At 41.8% G+C, this 26,910-nt stretch overlaps 1 protein-coding gene across 3 annotated transcripts in view; it reads right to left on the reverse strand.

The window, feature by feature from the left end:
* The window catches only part of CLUH (clustered mitochondria homolog), a 177,030-nt gene that overhangs the window by 83,672 nt on the left and 66,448 nt on the right, over nucleotides 1-26,910 (reverse strand). For all 3 annotated transcript variants that reach the window (XM_073616707.1, XM_073616706.1, XM_073616708.1), the window contains exons 11-12: nucleotides 11,210-11,439; nucleotides 3,461-3,565 (exon numbers count right to left, since the gene is read on the reverse strand). In XM_073616707.1, coding sequence (XP_073472808.1) covers nucleotides 3,461-3,565; nucleotides 11,210-11,439 — 335 coding nt within the window. The remainder of the gene's footprint in view (nucleotides 1-3,460; nucleotides 3,566-11,209; nucleotides 11,440-26,910) is intronic.

Consider the following 26,910-nt stretch of genomic DNA (forward strand, 5'->3'; position numbering starts at 1 on the left):
GCAGCTAGAGTAGGAGATAGCCAGACAGGTTGAGGTAGAGAATTAGAGTATGGGAGAGGCTCTGGAGAAATCCTGGAGGCGAGCATTGGAGGAGGAGACAGGGGAGCATGAGAGTAGGAGGTCCCGAGAGAAGCAGAAAGGACAGTTTGGGTGATATTTGGAGACAAGATTGGTGATGTTGCTCGGGGCAGAGTTGTGGATGGCTTTGTATGTTGTAGTTAGTATTTTGTATTATATTTGTTGGGCAATCGGGAGCCAGTGTTTAGGGATTGGCGGAGAGGGGTGGCAGACATTGAGCGGTTGGTAATGTGGATAAGTCTGGCAGCAGCATTCATGATATACTGAAGAGGGGATAGCCTATGATAGCCTATGGAGAGGTAGGGCAATGAGAAGGGAGTTAACAAGGGAGTGAATGAGTAGCTTGGTGGTTTCATTTGTTAAAAAGGGGCGTATTTTAGAGATGTTACAGAGGTGAAGTCTACAACCTTTTGACAACGATTGGATTTGGGGCTGAAAGGACAGGTCAGTCTACAATTACACCAAGTACCCTGGCATGAGGGGATTGATGGTTGCATTATTATGAGAGAAAAGTCATGGAGGGGCACACGGGGGGGGTATGACCGGCTCGGTTTTAGAGAGATTTAGTTTAAGGAAGTGGCACAGCATCCATGCTGATATGTCAGTTAGTAAGTTAGTAATGTGAAAGGAGACTGAAGAAGTGAGGTGAGGAGTAGACAGATGGATTTGGGTGTCATCGGCATATAGATGGTATTGGAAGCTGTGGGCAGTTATCAAGTGACCATGGGTGGAGGTGTAGATAGAGAAGGGGTCCAAGAACAAAGCCTTGGGGGACCCCTTCAGAAAGGGGCAATGGAGAGCAGGAGACAGAGTTGTAGGCAACACTGAAGGAGCGCTGTGATAGGTAGGAGGAGAACCAGGATAGAGCAGAATCTTGAAGGCCAAGAAAACAGCGTTTATTGAGAAGGAGTGGGTGGTCAACAGTATCAAAGGCCGCAGAGAGGTCAAGTAGTAGGAGTATGGATTAGTGGCCATTGGTTTTAACAGTTAGTAAATAGTTAGTGGGTTTTAATAAGGCAGTTTTCTTGGCAGTATTCTGGAGTGCTGCGAGCGAAAGCCAGACTGTAAGGGGTCAAGAAGGTTATTTTCACTGAGGCGGGATGTAAGACGGTTGTAGACTAAGCGTTTGAGAAGTTTAGAGGTGAATGGGAGCAATGAGATGGGTCTTAAGTTGTTCAGGTTGGCGGGGTCCAGTGAGGGTTTTTTAAGCATTGGAGTGACCTGCATGTTTTAGAGAGGAGGGGAAGGTGCCACTAGAGAGGGAGAGATTGAAAATGTGAGTGCGTGAGCATAGGATAGAAGAGGGTGACCGTAGAAGTTGTGAGGGAACAGGATCCAGGGGACAACTGGTTAGGTGGGCATCTGAGAAAAGTTTTATAACCTCTTCAGTAGTAGCCAGTTCAAAAGAGGAGAGTGTTGACTGTGCTGTTAGTCAAGGTATGTTGAGTAGGGAAGACTTACGCACAGTGGAGGTGTACTCACATGTTGCATCAATCTGGTCTTTGAAGTGATTGGTAATCTCTTGGGCAGTGAGTGAGTTAGTGGGTAGAGGGAATGGGGGACGAAGCAGAGAGTTAAAAGGTTAAGAGCCGACGGGACTGGATGACAAGTTAATAATAGGAGAGACAAAGTAGGCTTGTTTGGCAGCATGGAGGCAGGAATAGTATTTTAGGAGGGCAGATTTATATAGTGTGAAGTCCTGCAGGCATTAGGTTTTATGCCACAGTCCTTCAAGGGCACAGCAATGTCTGAGATTTCTAGTGTTGTCAGTTTGCCAGGGTTGTAATTGATTCTGCGTGTAGTTAGAAGAGCAAGTGCGTCCAGTGATGAGGAAAGTGAACTCTTGTAAACAGAGGTGGCCAGGTCAGGACAGGACAGGACAGGGGAGAGATTGTCATATAGGTGGTCAGTAGCAGAACAGAGAAGAGAAGGGTTCAAGTGGCGAAGGTTCCTACAAGTAATTGTTTGCTGCTTGAAGGGATGGGTGGTTGGAGGCAAGGATACAGTGAAATGGATGAGGTTGTGATCAGAGAGGAAAGGGGATGTTGGTGAGGTTGCCAGGAGTGCGGAGATGGGAGAATACAAGGTTGAGGGTATTACCATTGGAGTGAGTGGAAGTGTGTATCCATTGAGTTAGGTCAAAAAAGATGAGGGTAAGTTGGGAAGTTGAGCTGTTGCTGGGCTGGTAACATTGACAGGGATGTTGAAGTCACCAAGAATGATAGTGGCTATTTCAGGAGGTGAGAAAGTAGGGTAGCCAGGTAGTAAAGCCATCCACAAAGCACAATACTGGTCCAGGAGGCCGATAAAGGTAACGTAAGTATCTCCTAAATGTGCACGGTTTAGGTCAATATTTACTGTACATGATGTCACCGGTGAATGCGCTCTAAAGGAACGGCATACCCGTGCCATTAATGACAGATCTCGAATGCATGCACGGGAGTAACATTATCGCTGCTCCAACCACTCACACAGCCGGAGTCCGCAAACCTGGAAAGTAGACCGGGTGAAGATATACTGTAAGCGTCTTTAGCGGTGACAGTGTGCCGCTGGAGGGCTTTGTTATAAGGCAAGTTTCACATAATGTGCTAGTATGCGATGCATACTAGCACATGATATTGTCCTTGTAGAGTTTAAAAAAAAAAAAAAAAGGAAGCAGTTTACTACACTTTTAACTAAAATTACCTCCTTACAGTAAAATGCAAAAATTACAGGTCGACTTGCATCTCTGACCTAGACTGATGTATCTGGTCTTTGTTTTACAAGAAATTTCTTAGCAACTTAAAAACAGAAAACATGCATGTTCCTGGCAGATACAAAACCAGATTTGGATTGAGATAGAAGGCAGTATCCAATGTCTGAGGATCAAACCACATATTAAAAGTTCCTCTGTTGTGCTCTTGAAGCCCCCAAAATATAAGCAGCTACCAGGTTCACAATACACACCATCATCCCATAATGCAATGCAGGGTTTTTGGCAGAGGTGAACACACATGGCAGTAGGAAACTGGAGAGTTCTTGCATGGTGCCATACACTTGCATAGGCCTGCTCGGGGCTCCTAAAGCACAGAAGAAGCGCTTTAAAGTTAGTGAGCACAATCTGCAGCCACTGGATAGTCCCTGCCAACCTAACATAATGTTAACACTTTTTGGACAATACTGATACCCTTACAAATAAGGCTTACTGTACCCATTTACACTTTTGCCATTACACTACAGTAGCTCTGAGTGATGTCACACAATTTGCTACAGAACAGCAAGCCTGGTGCAAGTGTGCAGATCTAAGTGCCATGAATAGTTGCATCAAAAGCAGTACTATATCAGTGCAAAATAGTTGAGCCTTCAACAATTTTCTCCTATAACATTCAGGATTATTCAATACCTGGCGAAAAGATGTCCGGGTTGAAGCGAATATCAAATGATGTTTCACTGACTGAGCCTACAGCCTGACATGCTTTGCGAATTACCTCCCGACTCTTCAAATCGACTAGAAACAAGAAAAAAAAAAAAAAATTATAATATTGTATATATACATACATATATATATATATATATATATATATATATATATATATATATATATATATATATATATATATATACACATATATATATATATATATATATATATATATATATATATATATATATACACACACACATATATACACACATACATAATATATACATATATATATACACACACACATATTGTTTTTATATTATATATTCAATGATTTTCAAGCACACAAATACCACTTATATGAAGATAATGAGCTAACAGTAGCATAGGCATGTTCTATACCAAGGATGTCTGACACATCCTGAATCTATTTACTGTATTTATTGGCGTATACCACTCACTTTTTCACCATGAAAATCGGGTGCAAATAGAGTGTGCGTGTTATACGCCAATACTTCAATTTTAGCTGCCTTCGGAGGGGACTGGGAGGGGGGTGAGACGAGTGCCAGATTACATACAGTGAGAATCTCCTGTTTACTTGGCGTCCTCTGTAATAGGAAGTCCCGTCTCCTGGGCCGCCATTGGGCCACTATTCTGTCTATCATAGGAGATTCTCACTGTATGCAATCTGTCGGTGCTCGTCCCACCCCCCTCCCTGTCCCCTCTAGGCACTGAAGGCAATGGTGAGGCTGCTGCATTGATGGCAATGGTGAGGCTGCTGCATTGATGGCAATGGTGAGGCTGCTGCATTGATGGCAATGGTGAGGCTGCTGCATTGATGGCAATGGTGAGGCTGCTGCATTGATGGCAATGGTGAGGCTGCTGCATTGACGGCAATGGTGAGGCTGCTGCATTGACGGCAATGGTGAGGCTGCTGCATTGACGGCAATGGTGAGGCTGCTGCATTGACGGCAATGGTGAGGCTGCTGCATTGACGGCAATGGTGAGGCTGCTGCATTGACGGCAATGGTGAGGCTGCTGCATTGACGGCAATGGTGAGGCTGCTGCATTGACGGCAATGGTGAGGCTGCTGCATTGACGGCAATGGTGAGGCTGCTGCATTGACGGCAATGGTGAGGCTGCTGCATTGACGGCAATGGTGAGGCTGCTGCATTGACGGCAATGGTGAGGCTGCTGCATTGACGGCAATGGTGAGGCTGCTGCATTGACGGCAATGGTGAGGCTGCTGCACTGACGGCAATGGTGAGGCTGCTGCACTGACGGCAATGGTGAGGCTGCTGCACTGACGGCAATGGTGAGGCTGCTGCACTGACGGCAATGGTGAGGCTGCTGCACTGACGGCAATGGTGAGGCTGCTGCATTGACGGCAATGGTGAGGCTGCTGCATTGACGGCAATGGTGAGGCTGCAGATGGGCATTGATCAGGCTGCATTGATGGCACTGGTAAGGCTGCAGATGGGCACTGACCCTTATTTTGCTTGAAAGTTCCTTATTTAAAATGTAAGATTTTTTCCTGAAACTTCCCTCTTAAAATGAATGTGCGTGTTATACGCCTGTGCGTGTTATACGCCGATAAATACGGTAAATAGGTCTCAAACTTTTTTTTTTTTTTTTAATATAAAACCCCAATTCCAAAAATGTTGGCACGCTGTGAAAAATTTAACATAAAAACCAAAATGCAATAATTTCCAAATCTATGTTTTATTCACAATAGAAAACATTAAAAAGTTTAAACCGGGAAAATGTACAATTTTAAGAAAAAAAATAAGGTAATTTTGAAATCAATGGCAGCAACATGTCTCAAAAAAGTTGGGAAAGGGCTAGGGTTCCACCGATACCGAGCATTTTCACAATTACTCATGAAAATTCTCCAATACCTTTGTGGTGCGATTTGAGTCCCCACACAAACAATGGGCTCAAATTGCACTGAAAAAAATAGCACGTGTTTTGAACAGGAATGTGGTGCGATTCCTGTCCGAATCACATGAGGGTTTCCACCACCACTCCTGTGTGAACCCAGGCTCAGCTAACATCAGCCAGCGATCACCTCTATCCCCGCAGTGTACAGCCCATAGGCGTGATCATGTAAATTAGATCCGGCTCCCAGCATGCTCCAGGGACCTCTCTCCCTACTCTTTTTCATGTCTCAATCTGTATGGGAGGGGTGACGACATGCAGTGAAGTGTCACAGGTGGGTATATCCTGTATGCCAATGAGAATGGCAAAGATGCTCCATGCAGGAGATCCCAAAGCCGGACATAGATACATCGTATCCACTCTCTTCAGAGAAGAGTTCAGAGCCATGTAGATGGATCGCTCCATACACAGGAAATTAGGAGGGGGTGACAGCGGATGGTGACAGGAGCAGCTCCCTGTTGGAGATGCTGATCTGACTCCCCATGATCCTCCTGATGTTGTTAGAGCTCCACCATGAGAATGACATGCCCCCTGGAGAAGGACAGACCCTTCCACTACACAGTTAGTGGAAGATCTAAAAGGTTATTGTACAGTGTATGGACTGCTTATGTGTAGCTCTGCTTTCATGGCCAGCATTAAGGGATGGGAAGATAAACAAAACAAAAACCTTTCTACAGGTGTTCTCCAATGCGTGCTTGCGCTTTTTAGGTATCTAGAGGGACCATTGAAATGTAGAGGGCATTAGAGATAGATCTGCATCCAAGAGAACGTTTTCATTGGATGCTAAGAGCAAAGCCTGGGTTCACACAGGAGCGGTGCGGGAAACTGCATGTGATTCAGGCAGGAGTTGCACCAAATTCCTGTTCAAATCACATACGATTTTTTGCAGAGTGATTCGAGCCTATTCATTTTGTATGGGCTCAAACTGCACCGCACAAAAAAGGTAAAGTCACCATGACACTAAAATATTATTGGTATCGGCAAGTTATTGAAAAAAGTATTGGTACTCGTACTTGGTCTTAAAAAAACTGGTATCAGTGGGGGAGATCTACTAAAACTGGTGCAGCTGTGCATGGAAGCCAACCAGCTTCTAACCTCAGCTTGTTCAATTAAGCTATGGCAATAAAACCTGGAAGCTGACTGGTTTCTATGCAGAAGTGACCCTGATTTTGCACTCTCCAGCTTTAGCAAATAAACCCCAGTGTATCCCTAGACAGGGCTATGTTTACCACGGTGTAGCATCCCCTCTTCTTTTAACAACACTGTAAAATGTTTGAGAACTGAGGAGACCAGTTGCTGGAGTTTCAGGAGAGAGATTTTGTTCCTTTCTTGCACGATATAGGATAATCGAACTGCTCAACAGTCCTGGGTTGTCTTTGTTGTGTCTTTTGTTTCAAGATATGCCAAATATTTTCTATCGGTGAGAGGTCTTGACTTCAGGAAGGCCAGTTAATCACCTGGACACTTCAACTACAAAGCCATGCCTTTTCATAGATGCAGTATGCGATATAGCATTGTCCTGCTAAAATATGAAAGGCCTTTCCTGAAAAAGACGTCATCTGGATGGGAGCGTATGCTGCTCTAAAACCTAGATATATCTTTCAGCATTGATGGTGCCTTTCCAAATGTGCAAGCTGCCCATTCAATACGCACTAATGCGCCTCCATACCATCACAGATGCAGGCTTTTGAACTGAGCGCTGTTAACATGCCAGAAGGCCTGACATCCATGTTTGCCAAAAAGAATGTCAAATATTGTATTCGTCTAACCACAGAACAGTTTTCCACTTTGTAACAAAAATGTCACATTTTAAATGACCTTTGGCACAGAGAAGACGGTGTTTCTAGATCATGTTCAGATATGGCTGCTCCTTTGCATGATAGAACTTTACCATGCGTTTTTGGATAGTACAGCAAACTGTTCATAGTGATTTTTTGGAAGTATTCCTGAATCCATGCAGTGATGTCATCACAGAATCATGGCCGTTTTTAATGCAGTGTCGTCTGAGGACGCGAAGATCACGGGCATCCAATATTGCCGTTACAGAGATTTCTCCACATCCTTAGAAATCTTTTGATAATATGTACAGTACCTTGAAAAAGTATTCATACCCCTTGAAATTTTCCACATTTTATCATCATGTTACAACCAAAAACGTAAATGTATTTTATTGGGATTTTATGTGATAGACCAACACAAACTGGCACAAAATTGTGAAGTGGAAGGAAAATTATAAAAGGTTTTCAAAATGTTTTACAAATAAATATCTGAAAAGTGTGGTGTGCATTTGTATGCAGCTCCCCTGAGTCAATACTTTGTAGAACCACCTTTTGCTGCAATTACAGCTGCAAGTCTTTTTGGGTATGTCTCTACCAGCTTTGCACATCTACAGAGTAAAATGCACATTCTTCATTGCAATCTGCTCTGTCACATTAGATGGAGAGTGTCTGAACAGAAATTTTCAAGTCTTTCCACAGATTCTCAATTGGATTTAGGTCTGGACTTTGGGCCAGTCTAACACATGAATATGCTTTGATCTAAACCATTTCATTGTAGCTCTGGCTGTATGTTTAGGGTCGTTGTCTTGCTGGGAGGTGAACCTCCGCCCCAGTCTCAAGTCTTTAGCAGACTAACAGGTTTTCTTCTAAGATTGCTCTTTATTTGGCCCCATCCATCTTATCATCAACTCTGACCAGCTTCCCTATCCCTGCTAAAGAAGAGAATCCCTACAACAATGCTGTCACCACCATGTTTCACGGTGGGGATGGTGTGTTCAAGGTGATGTGCAGTGTTAGTTTTCCGCTACACATAGCGTTTTACTTTCAGGCCAAAAAGTTCAATTTTGGTATCATCTGACCAGAGCACCTTCTTCCACATGTTTGCTGTGCCCCTCACATGGCTTCTCACAAACTGCAAACAGGGCTTCTTATGGCTTTCTTTCTGCCACTCTTCCATAAAAGGCCAGATTTGTGTAGTGCACGACTAAAACTTGTCCTGTGGACAGATTCTCCCACCTGAGCTGTGGATCTCTGCAGCTCCTCCAGGGTTACCATGGTCCTCTTTGCTGCTTCTCTGATTAATGCTCTCCTTGCCCGGCCTGTCAGTTTAGGTGGACAGCTATGTCTTGGTAGGTTTGCAGTTGTGTAATACGCTTTCCATTTTCAGATGATTGAACAGTGCTCCATGAGATGTTCAAAGCGTGGGATATTTTTTTTTTTTTTTTAAATGCCACAACTTTATCCTTGACCTGTCTGGTGTGTTCCTTGGCCTTCATAATGCTGTATGTTCACTAAGGTTCTCTAAAAACCTCTGAGAGCTTCACAGAACAGCTGTATTTATACTGAGATTAAATTGCACACAGGTGCACTCTATTTACCAATTAGGTGACTCCTGAAGGCAACTGATTCGACTAGATTTTAGTTAGGGGTACCAGAGTAGAGTAAAGGGGACTGAATACAAATGCACGCCACACTTTCGTTTTTGGTTGTAACGTGACAAAATTTCAAGGGGTATGAATACTTTTTCAAGATTTGTACATAATATACAGTGCTTCACTTTTTCCACTTTTTTTTATGTTACAGCCTTATTCCAAAATGGATTAAATTCATTATTTTCCTCAAAATTCAACAAACAATACCCCATAATGACAATGTGAAAGAGGTTTGTTTGCAATCTTTGCAAATTTATTACAAATAAAAAAAAAAATACACATGTACATACAGTAAGTATTCACAGCCTTTGCTCAATACTTTGTTGAAGCACCTTTGACACAAATTACAGCCTCAAGTCTTTTTGAGTATGATGCTACAAGCTTGGCACACATTTTTGGGCAGTTTCTCCCATTCTTCTTTGCAGGACCTCTCAAGCTCCATCAGGTTGGATGAGGAGCATCGGTACACAGCCATTTTCAGATCTCTCCAGAGATGTTCAATCGTGTTCAAGTCTGGGCTCTGGCTGGGCCACTCAAGAACATTCACAGAGTTGTCCCATAGCCACTCCTTTGTTATCTTGGCTGTAGGCTTAGAGTTGTTGTCTTGTTGGAAGATGAACCTTTCGCCCCAGTCTGAGGTCCAGAGCGCTCTGGAGCAGGTTTTCATCAAGGACATCTCTGTACATTGCTGCATTCAACTTCCCCTTGATCCTGACTAGTCTCTCAGTTCTGCCGCTGAAAAACATCCCCACAATAAGATGCTGCCACCACTATGGTTAACTTTAATGGATGGTATTGGCCAGGTGTTGAGCAGTGCCTGGTTTCCTCCAGACACAACGCTTGCCATTCAGGCCAAAGGGTTCAATCTTTGTTTCATCAGACCAGAGAATTTTATTTCTCATGGTCTGAGAGTCCTTCAGGTGCCTTTTGCCAAACTCCAGGCGGGGTGTCGTGGCTTTTACTGAGGAGTGGCTTCCGTCTGGCCACTCTACCAAACAGGCCTGATTGGTGGAGTGCTGCAGAGATGGTTGTTCTTCTGAAAGGTTGTCTTCTCTCCACAGAGAAACGCTGGAGCTCCGTCAGAGTAACCAGAATTCCTGGTCACGTCCCTGACTAAGGCCCTTCTGCCCCGATGGCTTAGTTTGGCCGGTCAGCCTGCTCTGGTTGTGGTTACAAACTTCTTCCATTTACATATGATGGAGGCCACTGTGCTCATTGGGACCTTCAATGCTGCAGACATTTTTCTGTACCCTTCCCCAGATCTGTGGCTCGATACAATCCTGTCTCAGGAGTCTACAGACAATTATTGCATTTTAGTGTAAATATGAGATCTGAGGTCTTTTTGACCCCAGATCTCATATTTAAGAGGTCCTGTCATACTTTTTTTCATGGTTTGGTTTGTGCTCTGACATGCAGTGTAAACTGTGGGACCTTATAGACAGGTGTGTGCACGCGCCTTTCCAAATCCTGTCCAATCAACTGAATTTACCACAGATGGGCTCCATCAAGTTGTAGAAACATCTCAAGGATGATCAGTGAAAACAGGATGCACCTGAGCTCAATTTCGAGTGTCATGGCAAAGACTGTGAATACTTATGTACGTGATTTTTTTGTTTTATATTCTTAATAAATTTACAAAGATTTCAAACAAACTTCTTTCACATTTTCATTATGGGGTATTGTTTGTAGAATTTTGAGGGAAAAAAGGAATTTAATCTATTATGTAAACATCCCTTTTAATAGAAAAAAAAAGCATGACAGGACCTCTTAAATATGAGATCTGGGGTCAAAAAGACCCCAGATCTCATATTTACACAAAAATGCAATAATAAAAAAAAATTATGTCATTTAAAAAAAAATTAAAAAAGAAATGTCCCTTTAAGAGCATTGGGCGGAAGTGACATTTTTTATGGAGACGGGTGGGGCCATCTTCCCCTATTAATAGTTCATGAAATAGAAGTAAAAAAAAAAAAATCAGCAAGAAAATAAATAAATGGAGGAGAATAAGGAGTTAATAAGGCTGATTAGAGTACATTAAGGATTAATAAGGGGTTAAACAACAGAGGAACAATTTAATAAAAACAAAAAACTGACTTCATTTGCAGACCAAAGTTCAACCCTTTGATCTGGAACTGAATAAACAGGACAGATAAGATGCAAATGTTTCTTTTTAACTGTCTTTCAGTGCTGTACAATGTTAGTGGTTAAAAAAAAAAAAAAAAAAAAAAAAAAGCAGCTGGCAATCTTTGACAGCTGCAAGCAGGGGAACTGCTCTGTACTTTTTACATGAGCGCAGCGCTAACTGAAAGCTTACCAAGTTCACGTATTAGAAGGCACAGTTCATGTATAAAGGTTTCTACCTGCTTCGTTGTTGGAAGCCATAGTCTCAGCTAGCTCTTTGACTTGAGACTCGCCATCTATACTGTCCCCCATCTTGTCCTCAGACAGGCTGCTTTCCTGAGGCTCAGTTTTGGCAGATGAATCGGATGAGGTTGCAGGACCCCCATTTTCTAGGGAACCAACATTCTCCCGTAAGGAGCTCTTCTGCTGCATCAGCTGCATGGCAGCCAACTTCATGAACAGGAGGTATCTGAAACAGAATCATGGCAAATCATCAGTACAATAGTTAGTTCTTCAACCAATAGGTCCATTAGGCTCGAAACAGTATACTAATCAATGGTTGAATTGAATTCTTGATTTTTTTTTTTTTTTTTTTAAAAGAAACCAGTGCCGAAATAAGTACCTTCCCCTCTTCTAATCTACTCTACTCTTTTGATCTATATGACAGCCAAGCAAACTGGGGAGGTCTGGAAGTTTCGATCAATACATTTTTCCCCTTGCAATTACTTGCTCCTGCAGCCACACCCCTTCCCAACTCAGCCCAATCCTACAGCCATCCCATCACCACCTTCCACCAGTCTCAGACTCCACATCCTAAAGGCCACCACATAAAGTAAGCAAAAGGGATTACCCCCACATCTTAACAGGAACCATAACTATTGCATATTCTCCCAATGTTAAGGCTACATAAGCGAGGGGGGCCACCTAAAAAATTGAAATGTTGTAATCGCGCATGTACATAGGGCCTATCATATTTGCACATTACCTAGAAAGGCTTTGCTTTCTGCTTAGTAATGTTGTGCAATTGTGCAACTATGCCTTTGGATTTCTCTCAGTGAAATGTTATCAGTCTGCTCGGGCAGATTTAAAACAATGCACTCCTTATGTGGTTTACTTTGAAATCTATTGCATCTTAGTTGTCCAAAATACAAATATACATTTGGGCAATAGGGTCAACAAGTGTTTATATGAAACAGAATAATGAAAATATGGAACTGCTAAAATGTGAAAGCCACATTTAAGTGCTTTTAGTTAAAATTTTCAATGCTGCAATCTATACACACTAAAAAAAAAAAAAAAAAAGCTCAGTTTCCATTTTAAAACCTCTACTAGACTGTACAGAAGGTCCCTGGAAGGAACCCTAATCCATAGTTTTACTTTAAAACACACTTAACTTCCAAAAGCTGTTATTTTCAAACTCTTCTTTTAATTATTATTAGCTTGTCTTCAAACTGGTACATCTCCACCCCTTTTCAAATTTCTGTTACCAAGGAAACCTCAGGCTCTAGGTCACCCAAAAAAAAAAACAAAAAAAACAAAAAAAAAAACATAGCACCGCTGGATGATGTGCATGCTAAACAAGCTTTTTTTATTGTCCTTTATTCTCACCAATCATTACCATGTCGTAACAAGGAAACAAAAGCCCCTGGGCCAGGCTAAACGCTCTTAAAATAAGCAGGCGTATGACCCAGGCATGTGAAAACCATACATATGTCCTATATACAGTGTTGGCTGCCTGATTTCCTAAAACTCTGGCTTTTCCCATTATGATCACAGAACGTAGAGGATACAAAATAAGGTAGTACTGAGTATTACCAGGGAGGCGGAATTTTTAGGCTAAGAAACAGTGGAGAAGATATAGCAGTATAAAAAATATAAATTTATTGAAAAATACAAATATCTAAAAAACAAAATGACAGTTGTAACATAAAGCATCTATGATTATTGTGCAGTGAGCCCTTGTATGTCTACGCGTTTCGCCGTTAGGCTTCCTCAGGACACGGCCAAGGTTCACAGATGAGACAGAGAAGGAAATGTGTCTCTATCTTAAATTGAAATGCAAAAACATGCAAATCACGGTAGGATGAGAAAGTTCAATCAGCAGTTAGAAAGTATATTGGATATAGCTAAATATCTCAGCAGGGGCATGTAGATAGTGTTACTAATTATGGGAACAGTACAGCACCGTGCAGTGTAATGCTGTCTCCCAGGGGCACGCTGGAGTGTTTGTATCCGGAATATGCAGCGATGGGATTATATTGAGCCTTCAGCATTGCTGATACTAAATCCTGGAATTAATTGGTGCATCCAGTGTTGGCCTTCCTCCCTCTAATGGCTGTTCCCATAATTAGTAACACTATCTACATGCCCCTGCTGAGATATTTAGCTATATCCAATATACTTTCTAGCTGCTGATTGAACTTTCTCATCCTACTGTGATTTGCATGTTTTTGCATTTCAATTTAAGATAGAGACACATTTCCTTCTCTGTCTCATCTGTGAACCTTGGCCGTGTCCTCAGGAAGCCTAACGGTGAAACACGTAGACATACAAGGGCTCACTGCACAATAATCATAGATGCTTTATGTTACAACTGTCATTTTGTTTTTTAGATATTTGTATTTTTCAATAAATTTATATTTTTTATACTGCTATATCTTCTCCACTGTTTCTTAGCCTAAAAATTCCGCCTCCCTGGTAATACTCAGTACTACCTTATTTTGTATCCTCAATGTTTTATGGACGTGGCTTATCTCTGGTGCACTTTCCTCCCCTTGTTTTGTGATCACAGAACGTAATTTAGCTAGTGTTCCTGCTTGATCAAAGATATATTAGATTTTGACTCCTTTTAACTGTTTATTGTCCTGCAAACAATATTCACTATATATATCCTAACATGGTGCATTTCATCTACACATATTCTAAAGCCAGGTAGACAATGTGCTACACATCAGCCAGGGCATCGTATATCTATATACTATAGAATCACAAGGTAACCAGGCCACTCAAATGCATCTATTAGCTGCTAGTCTGGACTGACAGGTATATGAATTTTTACATTTATAATTACTGGAAGAAAATATAGGTCTGATTTGTGCATTTCCAATGTTTTAAAGGCAAACATTTTACAAGCTTTTACAACTTTTTGCTTTTCTTTGTCATATGGGTTAAAAAAGGGACGGGCCCAATACGCCAAGGGTCATCAGATCCAACTCAGAGTGCGGCTGCAGAAAAATTGGAGGTGCACCTAGTGGAATTTGAAATGCGGTATGAACAAAGGTGGTGGCCTTAAAAAGTGGTGCAACAAAGGCTTGATGCCAGAATTCTTGGGAAATTTCAAACAATCTGGTAGAGTCTGCATGTATTTGTGCAGGAGGTGCTTTGTTCTTTTGGGTGTAAGCTCTTGGAATTGGTCATCTTATCAACCTAGCAATAGTGAATCTTGAAACGGGACGTCTCTCGCAAAGGCCTAAGGGTAGGACAAAAAGTAAGTTAGTCTTCCTGATAGAAGCTGAAGCTTTGAGGTAGACTGATATAGCTCTGAACTCTGAAGTCCAGACAGTGGAGAGCAATCTCCTTTAGGTTATCTGTAATAGGGCAAAGGAAAAAGGACTGGGTCTTCATTGAGGTGGAAGGCTGGTACCACCCTCAGAAAGGAGGGTTTTGGGTACAAAACAACTTTGTTATTGTGAAGAAGGAGGAATGACTCCTTACAAGAGAAAGCAGCTACCTCATCTGTCTGTCAGACACATCTGACAGATGCGATAGCCACCAAGAAAGGTCCTAAATTGAGTTCTCTAATGGGTTTAAAGGGTGGTTTCTGCAGGGTAGAGGTTTAAATTGGGGTTTCAGGGAGGTACAGGGAGCTGTAAGCGTGGATTGATTTAACCACTTCCCAACCGGCGCACGCCGATGTACGTCGGCAGAATGGCACGACTGGCCAAATGGGCGTACCTGTAAGTCCCACTGAATTCCTCGCCGTGCCATTGCGTGCGCGCCGCCCGGGAGCTCCATGAGTCGGGTCGCGGGTCCCGTGGACTCGATCGGCGCGGGGATACCCGCAATCGCCTCACGGAGAGGACAAATGGGGAGATGCTGATGTAAACAAGCATCTCCCCGTTCTGCCTAGCGACAGTGTCACTGATCTCTGCTCCCTGTTATCAGGAGCAGAGATCAGTGACCTGTCACAGCTAGCCCATCCCCCCTACAGTTAGAAAACACTCCCTATTACAGACTTAACCCCTCCCCGCCCCCTAGTGGTTAACCCCTTCACTGCCAGTGTCATTTACACAGGAATCAGTGCATTTTTATAGCACTGATTGCTGTATAAATGACAATGGTCCTTCCGGGGCTGAAGTGGTTAAGCAACATCTTGAATAAAGGTATTTACAAGGAAAAACAAAGCTAGAGTTTTTTTTGGAAAATGAGACAAAAAATGAGACAAATAAATCACTTCAGAACTTTTTCCACCTTTAATGTGACCTATAAACTGTACAATTCAGTTGAACAACAAACTGAAATCTTTTAGGTGGCGGGAAGTAAAAATAAAAAAACTAAAATAATAGGGTTGCATAAGTGTGCACACCCCTTTTTTTTTTTTTTTTAAAAACGGACCCTTTAAGAAAAAAAAAAAAAAAAAAAAAAAAGTCCTATAACTAAGTGCACTGTGTTCGTGCGCCAGACACAGTGCACTATGAGAAGCGCCACGTCAATGCAATCACGAGAGTGCAGACGCGGCGCTTCATTGGCGGGGTTTAGAGATGCTTTGCGGCGCAATCGATCGTGCCGACCAGCATCCACCCGGCCGCTTTGTTCTCAGTGTGAGAACAAAGTCACTTCCGGCACCAGCGGGCTACAAAAAGATGGCCGCCGTGACTAATCACCTTGTGTTCAGTGGACACATGAGAAAACCAGGAAGGAATGGATGGGCCGCCATTGCAGGGGAACGTTTAATGAGGTAATACAAACAGAGCAACCCTAATCATGTCTTCATTAACAGGCATTGCTGTGTAGAATGGTGAAATGTGCATTTGGCATTTTGGCTTGCAAATTGAAGGTGTTACACATCTGTGAAAGCTGCTTGCATTCTTTAGTTCTGTTAGGGATACAGATGGGTACAGTTTTGTTTGACACCAGTTAGAAGACCAAAGGGTGCCCTATCTGTCTGAAATAAAATGGCTTTTGTTCACCAGCAGTTTGTCTCAAGAAAACATGAAAATATGTTACTGCATGAGAACATTTTTGTAGGGGAGGAATTGTTAGCTTTATACCCTGGAACATGGCCATTTGGTTTAGCTACTCAGTTTGGAGTGTTGGGATAGGTTTGGGTCTTGAGTATTGCACTGGTAAACACAATAAAGCACTCATATCCCAACTACATACAGTGTCTCTGTAAATAGTTTGATTACTAAACTGTTGCAATCTGGTCATAGTATGAAGATCTGCAAGTTTACAGTCTGCTGGTGTTCTGCTCAGTATCAGGTCAATGCTGGGATTTTCCGGAAACCCCAAGATCTTAGGAGCCTGATAGCCCCAAGCAGGGTAAAAACATGTACCAGCAAATCAACCAATAGCTGGGCAACAATTTTTGACCAAAAAGGTTGCTATAGATGCGGTATTAAGAACTGTGGCACATGCATGTACATGTGGCATAAGAAAAAAACGGTAGTAGGGAGAGACGGAAGAATCCACCCAATTAAGCAATTTATCAACTGCGGAACAGAGTATGTGGTATACGGTATAGTATGTCCTTGTGGGCGTCTATACGTAGGCCGCACACAACGCCCAATGCGAGTGAGAATTGGTGAACATAAATGCGGTATTATAAACTTAAGAGACAAATACCCAGTCCCTAGACACTTTGTAGAAGTCCACCAAGGGGACCCCGCAGGCATGAAAGTATTTGGGATTGAGTCGATTGGAAGGGAGCTGGATACAGGAAGAAGGTATCAGAGGCTTTGCAAAAGAGAAGCCTTCTGGATCTTTACCCTTGGTAGTCTCGCTCCAGGAGGCCTAAATGAGGACCCAGAAGTACATAAAATAGTATAATAATACTGGCATCAAGTACTGTGGATGGCTTTTTTATATATATATTTTTTAATCACATAATCAATTTTTAATTAATTAATTTTTTGATATTCACCAATTTACTAATTGATTATTTAACTTTTGTCCTACTGTATGTGTATCCAATAGATCATCTGGCCCTATATATCACAATTTTTTTTTTCGTAGAGATTTTAAGGTACCATTACTACACGTTCATTGTCCAAGATATTCTTTTAGATCCTGTAATCTAAATATAAGTGACAACGGAGACGGCAATGAAAATAAATGAGAATAAGAATGACAATAAAAATATACATGTAACCTATGACTAGATCACAGCATATATAGGTCCTTCATGGGGTGTTATATATGTGTGCACCCGTGTACACACGCGTATATCTATGGGCTGTATGTGTATGTGGTCTATAGGCAGTGACTCTATTTAATCCAATATAATATAATATAATATAATATAATATAATATAGTATATAATATATACTATATTAATATTCATTCTTATCGATCGACCCTTTATCTTTCCGAGTGTGGGTTATCTCCATTTTTCATTATTATCCAACATCATATCCAATCCAATATATTCAATATAATTTTCATTAGTACTGTCAATTAATATTTTTTATTATTTTTTATAACTATTTATTATTATATATTTTTTTTTTCTCATTTATTATTTTTAATTTATATTTTAATTTTTATTTTTTACTTTTTTTTTATTTATTTATTTATTTATTTATTTTTTTATAATAATAATAATTTTTGTATTTTTGTTCTTATTTTTGTTCTAATTTTTGCTTCTATATAACAACATATGCTCTATTTGTGTGTTCTTATATTTTTTTTTTTTTATATAATTCTTATAATATCTCGTTCACCGATGTATACTAAATAACCTCTGGGCTATTTGCTATAATGTACAAAACCACTATATGAATGTTTATATGAGGAGACAACAACAAAAACCCTCCTTTCCCCTCCCCCCCTCCCCCCCCTTCTTCCCCCCCCTCTCTTTTTATATTATATAGGCAAAGTACACAGATCGTTGTACTTATACGGATTTAATTTTAACAATATTGTTTTTTAAATAATCACCGTATGCACATATATAGATATGCGATTGATATGTATAAGGTTTTTACTTTCTATATATGTGTATATATATATATATATATATATATATATATATATATATATATATATTTTCTATAGAGGGTATACTGTATATATTTTATTACCTTTTATATATTTTACTACCTTGTAAATACAAATGTTAGTGTGTCTCCTGCTGGCTTTTAAATACACATGTTTTGAGCATTGCCACCTTTAGCTACTGTTCCAGACCGGACCTTCTCACCACTCCCCTCCCCTGGTCCCCTTCGAATTTCCCTATTACCATTACATACTATCGCTCACTATTTTTTATTCATTGTAGTTATGCATTCATTCGAATCAGCCCCTCTCCATCTAGCCTGATGTCAGACGCTATCAGTCTGACTTTGACCTCTATCTGCGCCTACGGCAAGATGGAGGCCACTGTTTACCATATTGAGTCACATCCCAGGCGCCGAAAGGCGCACGGGATGTGACATCACGACCGCACTTCCGCCCTGTGGACCGCAACCCGGAAGTAAATCGGCGGCGTGCGTTCCACCCGGTCCCACGGGGCATAGGAGCGAACGTGTCAGCAATGGTAGCCCACACAGACACAGCCCCTGCAGAGACAAACGCACTCAAGCAGAGGAGATGCCATCAGATCCACAGACAATAAGGTACACCCCTATTTCAAACTTTTAATTTCCTGAACACTGCACATTGCTCTCTATCATCTATGTGATTTATGGATGTGAGGGTAGATGAGCAGATTGTCTATGGTTAACTATTGATATGACCCTTTCAGCTTACTTACTATGGGTTAGATAAACTTCACTAGCGACAACAATAATGGAAATAGAAGCGAACTAACCAACTATTAAATTAATAAATCAATATGGTATGGCCCTTTAATAATGTCAACCGAGCCAAGATTCACCCCCCCTAGAGGACCGCCCATCAATTAGGGGAGGAGCCCTGGTACCAACCTGATCAGTCTGTTTCAGTCTGACATGTGTATAAAGGGCCAGCATGAGACTAACACTACTAAGGCTCTGATGAAGAAGGTTAAACCTTCGAAACGCGTAAGCCAGCAGCAGTCCGTATGCCTCCTTCCTGGGACCTGGACAACTGCTACCACTGGAACAATTGCCTCTGTGTGTTTACTATGCGATTTTACCTTCGACTTTTGTGAGTAGTTTTTATCTTGTTTTTAATTCAATAAACCTGTCAAGGATAATGCACTAGGCTGGTGCGCTCTCTTTTCTCTTTTTTTCTTTCAATGCTGGGATTTAACTGCAACTTAAAGTGGAGGGCTACCCTGGAAAAAAAAAAATTCCACCAAAAATCCTAAAAAAAAAAAAAAAAAAAATTTATACTTGCCTAAACCCTTGCTAGGCAGTCTTCCTAATCTGCCTCTTCCTATTCCGCGGCGTGTTCTTCTCCTCGGTGAGCGGCCCCGTTGTCTTCTGGGAACTGTGTGTGTTCCCAGAACACCACGGGGCCATTCACAGATCGCTCGCGCAGTAGGAAACTGGCAGTGACTGCCTGTTTCCCTTACCTAGGATGGCGGTGTCGGGACCCGAGAGCCGAGGTACGGGTCGGCCTCGGGCGGCCAACATCGCGGGCACCTGGGACAGGTAAGTCTACTTATTTAAAGTTAGCAGCTACAGTGTTTGTAGCTGCTGACTTTAACATTTTTTTTTTAGCTGGCCGGAATCCCGCTTTAAAGCTGGCTGGAGGAATGATCAATTACTAGGTAATGAATGTATTGTTTCACAGGACACAGAACAGCTCTGCTCTTCTCATTTTTTCAATATAGAAGAATTATGGTGCAAAACTCCTCCTTTTATATACATATGAATTTAAACAAAATGGGATAAAATATGAATTAAACATCAGGAACCTGTTTGTTGTTAACAGAAAGCTTACTTCACTTGTACATTCTACAAATTATTACACAGTAAACCACACTGTGCTGTACATTATATACTCAATTGTGTTTAACTCATTACATTGTGCTGTGTATTATATACTGTATGTTGCACTCAGTACACTGTCCTGTATGTTATATACTCCGTAGTGTAATGTTGCACTTCGTACACTGTGCTGTACATTATGATGTACTTCATAGTGTTTGACTGATATCATTTGATATGGCACAGTGGCTGCGTTTGATGGGCACAGTGGCTGCTTTTTATGGGCACAGTGAGGCTGCAATTGATAGGGGTTTTTTTTTCTGAATTTTTCAGTTTGTTTGCGCCTCCCCAAAAAATTTGAGCACCAGTCGCCACTGCTTTTAAGGTATGAATCTATCAGCATGGCACATCTTGACTTGGCAATATTTGCCCACTCTTCTTTGCAAAAACACTTCAAATCTGTCAGATTGTGAGGGCATCTCCTGTGCATAGCCCTTTTCAGATCACCCCACAGATTTTCAATCGGATTCAGGTCTGGGCCATTTCAAAACTTTAAAGTGTTACTAAACCCAGTAATATGAAAATAGTTCATCTGCCCCCGGTGCCCACAGCTTATAAATCTTCTTTTTACATTCAAATACTGCCACTATATACCTTTTTGACTGATCTGTATCCGAGTGCTGAGTGTTAAGGTAGTAGGAGATTTTCGCTATAGCATGTGTCCTCAATGCTGTTATGGGAATGAGAGGTGGATTATCCATCAAGATGTGTGCTTTTTTTAGTTACTGGGCATGGAGGAGGAGGCAGGGACTGGGTTGTCATTTAGGATCTGTATACACGCCCACATGTGTGATGTCATACCATGTGAACTGAAAAGCTCAGCTCAAACAAGGAAATGTTCTCTCCAGCAATAGAGACCAAACTGAGCAAGAGCAGCAGTACTACCCTCACTGTGTCTTACCTGGCCTTGCCATGAGAGACCCTGCAGGAGGGGGAGGATCTGTCCATATAGGATCAAAGAACCTTTTTACACAATACGGAGGATTAACTCCTTAAAGTTCCACAGTGAGTATAACAAGCATGCTATTCTGCATTTACAGACAGATTTTATTGTTGTAGGTTTAGTAACACATTAATCTTCTTCTGATTAAGTCATTCCTTTGTTGATTTGGATGTAAGCTTTGTCAATGCTGAAAGATGAAGTTCCTCTTCGAGTTCAGCTTTCTAGCAGAAGCCTGAAGGTTTTGTGCCAAAATGGACTGGTATTTGGAACGGTTCATAATTCCCTCTACCTTGACTAAGGACCCTGATCCAGCTGAAGAAAAACAGCCCCAAAGCATGATGCTGCCACCCCCATGCTTCACTGTGGGTATAGTGTTCTTTTAGTGATGTGCAGTGTTTTTGCGCCAAACATATCTTTTGGAATTATGGCCAAAAAGTTCAACCTTGATTTCATCAGACCACAACACATTTTCCCACATGCTTTTGGGAGACTTCAGATGTGCTTTTGTAAAATTTAGCCGGGCGTGCATGTTTTTCTTCCTACAAAAAAGGCTTCCGTCTTGTCTCTCTACCCCATAACCCAGACATATGAAGAATACGGGAGATTGTTGTCTCATGTACCACACAGTCAGTACTTGCCAGACATTCCTGTAGCTCCTTTACTGTTGCTGTATGTCTTTTCTTCTCGTCTTTTCATCAATTTTGAAAGCAACGTCCAGTTCTTGGTAATGTCACTGTTGTGCCATATTTTCTCCACTTGATGATGACTGTCTTCGCTGTGTGGTATATCTAATATGTGGTATATCTAATGCCTAGGACACATGACACTTTTTTGGGACCATTGACATTTATACAGTGATCAGAGCTAAAAATAGCCATATAAATGTCACTGGCAGGGAAGGTGTTAACACTAGGGGGTGATCAAGGGGTTAAGTGTGTTTCTAACTGTATGGGGGCTGGGCTGACTGGAGGAGGAGAAAGATCGCTGTTCCTAATCACTAGTAACAACAGATCTCTCTCCAACTCCACTGTCAGAACAAGGATCTGTCTGCTTACATTGACAGATCCCCATTCTGGCTCTCGTTCACGCGATTGTGGGTGGCCAGTGGAAACACACGCTGGGTCGCCCGGCGGCGAGCGCCTGCTACGGCTGCTTGAGGGAGCTGACATACACCTACGGTGATCTGCGGGACCGCGCCGTCGTATAATGACGGCAGCTGGTCGGCAAGTGGTTAAATGATGGCAGGTGTGTACTGACTCCCATTTAACATGAGTTTGAATGCGATTGCTTAATTCTGAACACAGCTAATACCCCAGTTTTAAGGAGGGTGTGCACACTTATGCAACCACATTATTTTAGTTTTTTTATTTTATCCACACAACAGAGCAAAGCAGAAGGTAAGTGTTGTATTTGTTCAGCCAAGGTATGGTCCTGGATGGAACCAGTGTTAATTTTGGCAGCAAAGTTTCGATTTAGTCTTAGGACTAAAATGGCATTTTAATTTTAGTCTTCTGCAATTGTTTTAGTTTTAGTTGTTGTAATAATTTTAGTCAACTGAAATGTAATGTGTTTAGTTGATAAAAAATATATTTTCTATCATTTCAAAACTCATACACACCTGGGGTAAAAAAAATCTAATAGGTTTTTATTTATGGTATTAAGGTATGAACAAACTCTCAGATTCAGATTTTGCCGCTCTGGACGGCCTGAGGAGGCCTGTAATGCTGCACAGTGTTCTGAGGAGGCCTGTAATGCTACAGAGTGCTCTGGGCGGTGGTGTCAGGCAGGTCCGAGGGATGGCCTGTAATGCATAGTGCTCTGGATGCCAGTGGTCAGGAGAGGCCTGTTGTAATGCTGCACAATGCTGGATGATGGTCTCAGGCCTGAGCGATGGCCTGTAATGCACAATGCCCTAAATGTCACTGCCAGTGGTCAGAGGAGGCCTATAATATTGCACAATGCTGGATGATGGTCTGAGGGATGGCCTGTAATGCACAATGCACCCTGGATGTCACTTCCAGTGGTCAGAGGCCACCTGTGTAATGCACACACAGTGCTCTGGACGGACGGTGGTCTGAGAGGAGGCCTCAGCCTGCTGTAAATGTGAAATCAAATGTCGCAGATGTCAGGTGACAGGGTGTTCCAAAGTCAGGGGGCAGAGCAGCTAAAGGTTCTCAATCAGAGTGGTCAAGCGGGTGGATGGAACATTGAGATGAATGGAAAAAGAAGACCAGAGAGTGCACAAATGTCTGTTAATATGCAGGAGTTCAGGAAGGTACAGAGAAGCAAGGCTATGACCTTAAAAAGGTAAGTAACAGAATCTTGAAATCAATACGATATGTGACAGGAAGCCAGTGAAGGTGTTGAAGGACAGGAATGATGTGATTAAAGGAGGGGGTTCTTGTGATGATGCGAGCAGCAGTTGCAGTTTATGGAGGGACTTTTAGCAGCACTTTACCGATATTTAAGCGACACTTAGCCACCGCTAGCGGTGCGCTTTTTACCCCCCTGAAGGGGTTAAAAAGCTATGCAGGTACTTCAGCAGCACTGTCCATTCATTTCAATAGGCAGGGCGTTTTAGAAGCGTTGTATACACCACTCCTTAACCACCCCAAGGATGCTGTTTACAGGACTTTTTAACGTCCCATGAGCGCACAGCTCCAGTGTGAAAGCACTGGGGCTTTCACACTGGAGTGACAGGAGAGGCACTTTACAGGTGCTATTTTTAGCGCTAAAGCGCCTGTAAAGCGCCTCAGTGTGAAAGTGGCCTAAAGGATTTAGGTGGAAGGATGGTAGTAGGTTTAGTGGACAGGTAGAGCTGGGGGTCATCCACCTAGCAATGGAAGTGGATGTCAAATTTTCTAACTAGAAGACCAAGAGGAAGAATACAAATTATAAGCAAAAAGGGGCCTTGGACAGAACCATGGAGCACACCAGTAGAGAGTAAAAAGGGTTTTGATTTGAAATATTTGAATTGGATGAATTGAGTATCTCCAAAGAGATGAGATTGAAACCAGTTAAGGGGTGTGTCAGTGACTCCAATGAAGGCAAGGAGTATGTTATGAGAAATGGTATCAAAGGCCACACTGAGATCAAGGAGGATAAGGATAATTATGAGACCAGAGTCAGCTGCCATGAGGAGATCATTTGAGATTTTTACCAAGGCAGTTTCAGTGCTATGTTTTAGTTCTTAAAGGGTTGTACTTAGCCGGTATACCAACGAGACTGCTGTGCTAAAAAGCCCTGGAATAGTGGGATGCAAAAATGTGTTGAAAAAAAGAGAAGAGCAATTTCTAAAAACGTATACATCTTCACTAAAGTGGTAAAAACTATAATCCAACAAGTGACTGTATACATACATAGTGCTATTGATTGCATGTTATTAGAACCAGACACGCAGTATGAAATTCTTAATGAATAAAACATTAAAAGATGAAATAAGAAAAACTGGTGCATTAAGTCCACCATCAGTGGAACCAAAACTACACCCTGTTCCAAATTATTATGCCAATGATATTTTTCTCATTTACCTAAATAATTGATGTAAACAACAGTCAGCATAATTCTCATGTTATCAACTATTAAGAGTACAATTCAAATTTTATTGAACAAACCTCCAAATAAGTTTTTTTTTTCAAAATAAAAAACTTACAATGCACTGTTCCAAATTACAGTAAGTTTCAAAACACTTTATAGGTTGTAAAGAACTGGAAATTGTCATTTGTTGTGTTTGCAGCATACCGTATTTGGCGGCGTATAAGGCGACCCCCTAATTTTCCAGCTAAAATGTTGGTTTTGAGATGTACTCGCAGTAGAAGATGATCCCCTTCCGACTAGTCTGTCTAGTAGCTTGGGTAACATACTGAAACAGCAATAATAAGTCTGTGCAACTTAATCACAAGCTTTGTGCTGCAGTGGTAAATACCTCATGTGCCCGGCAAAATCCACTGATGGAGGGTCAGGTGCCAGATAGAGGGTCAGGTGCTTCAAACCAAAGCTCCGGTGGTGGAAGAAAGAGGAGCCGTGGGGTAGCCGCATTTGGTAACATACTGTATACAGTATTACAGTACACAGCACTGAGCCAATCACGGCAAGGGATGTATTCTATTAATGAATACAAAGCCTGCTCAGATGGCTTTGAGATTCAGAGAGGCGCGGGCTGATGATATTACAACCTCTGCCAATCCGAGCAGGCTTTGTATTCATTAATAGAATACATTGCTTGCCGTGATTGGCAGAGGTTGGAACATCATCAGCCCGCGCCTCTCTGAATCTCAAAGCCAATCCGAGCAGGCTTTGTATTATTAATAGAATACATCGCTCGCCGTGATTGGCTCAGCCCAGACATTAATGCACATCCAGCGGGCTGACATCCATATACGGCATATAAGACGACCCCTGATTTTTGGGGAATTTGTCTTAAGTATAAAAGGTCGTCTTATACGCCGGAAAATACGGTATTTACTGAAATCAAAAGCTATTTCAATCAAACTTTGAACAACATTTTAACTTTTTAAACATTTTAACAGGTCACGTTACATTTTAACATAGGACACCTTATTTTAAGCAGCTTCACAAGTCTTGCATTAATTGAACTTGTGAATTTTTGGACAGTTTCTGCTTGAATTTGTTTGCAAGATGTCAGAATAGCCTCCCAGAGCTGCTGTTTGGATGTAAACTGCCTCCCACCCTCATAGATCTTTTGCTTGAGGATGCTTCAAAAGGTTCTCAATAGGATTGAGGTCAGGGGAGGATGGAGGCCACACCACGACTTTCTCTCCTTTTATCCCCATAGCAGCCACTGATGCAGAGGTATTCTTTGCAGCATTAGATGGTGCATTGTCATGCATGAAGATGATTTTATTACAGAAAGCATAGTTCTTCCTTCTGTACCAGGGAAGGAAGTGGTCAGTCAGGAACTCCACATACTTTGCAGAGGTCATCTTTACACCTTCTGGGACCCTAAAGGGGCCGACCAGCTCTCTTCCTATGATTCCGGCCCAAAACATAACTCCACCACCGCCTTGCTGACATGGCAGCCTTGTTGGAATAGGGTTGCCGTCCACCAACCATCCACTACTCCATCCATCTGGACCATCCAGGGTTGCACGGCACTCATCAGTGAAAAGGACGGATTGAAAATTAGTCTTCATGTGTTTGTCAACCCAATGCAGCAGTTTCTGCTTGTGAGCATTGGTTAGTGGTGGCCGAATGGAAGGTTTATGCACAGTTGCAAGACTCTGGAGGACTCTACGCCTTGATGTCCGTGGGATTCCAGGGGCACCAACAGCTTCAAATATCTGTTTGCTGTTATGTAATGGTGTTTTAGCAGCTGCTCTCTTGATCCGATGCATGGATCTGGCAGAAATCTTCCTCAATGTGCCTTTATCTGCACAAAACCCGTCTGTGCTCTGAATCAGCCACAAATCTCTTAATAGTGCGATGATCACGCTTAAGTTTTCGTGAAATATCTAATGTTTTCATACCTTGTCCAAGGCATTGAACTATTTCACTCTTTTCGGCAGCAGAGAGATCCTTTTTCTTCCCCATATTGCTTGAAAATGGTGCTCTGCTTAATAATGTGGAACACCCTCCTTTAGTAGTTTTTCCTTTAATTTGGCTCACCTGGCAATCTAATTATCACAGGTGTCAGATTGTTTTCAGTGATCAAAAGAGCCCTGAGACACAATGCCATCCATGAGTTAAACTGAAAAACAAAATATTTAATCTTTGTGACACTGAAATAGAATTTGCATAATAATTTGGAACAGGGTGTAGAACAAAGTCCATAAGCACAAAAGTCCATTATTGTATAAACTCCCGTGCTCAACAAAAGTAACCATCCATCTCCTAAAAGTAAAT

This window comes from Aquarana catesbeiana, linkage group LG02 (assembly GCF_042186555.1).
Source record: "Aquarana catesbeiana isolate 2022-GZ linkage group LG02, ASM4218655v1, whole genome shotgun sequence".
Classification (NCBI taxonomy): domain Eukaryota; kingdom Metazoa; phylum Chordata; class Amphibia; order Anura; family Ranidae; genus Aquarana; species Aquarana catesbeiana.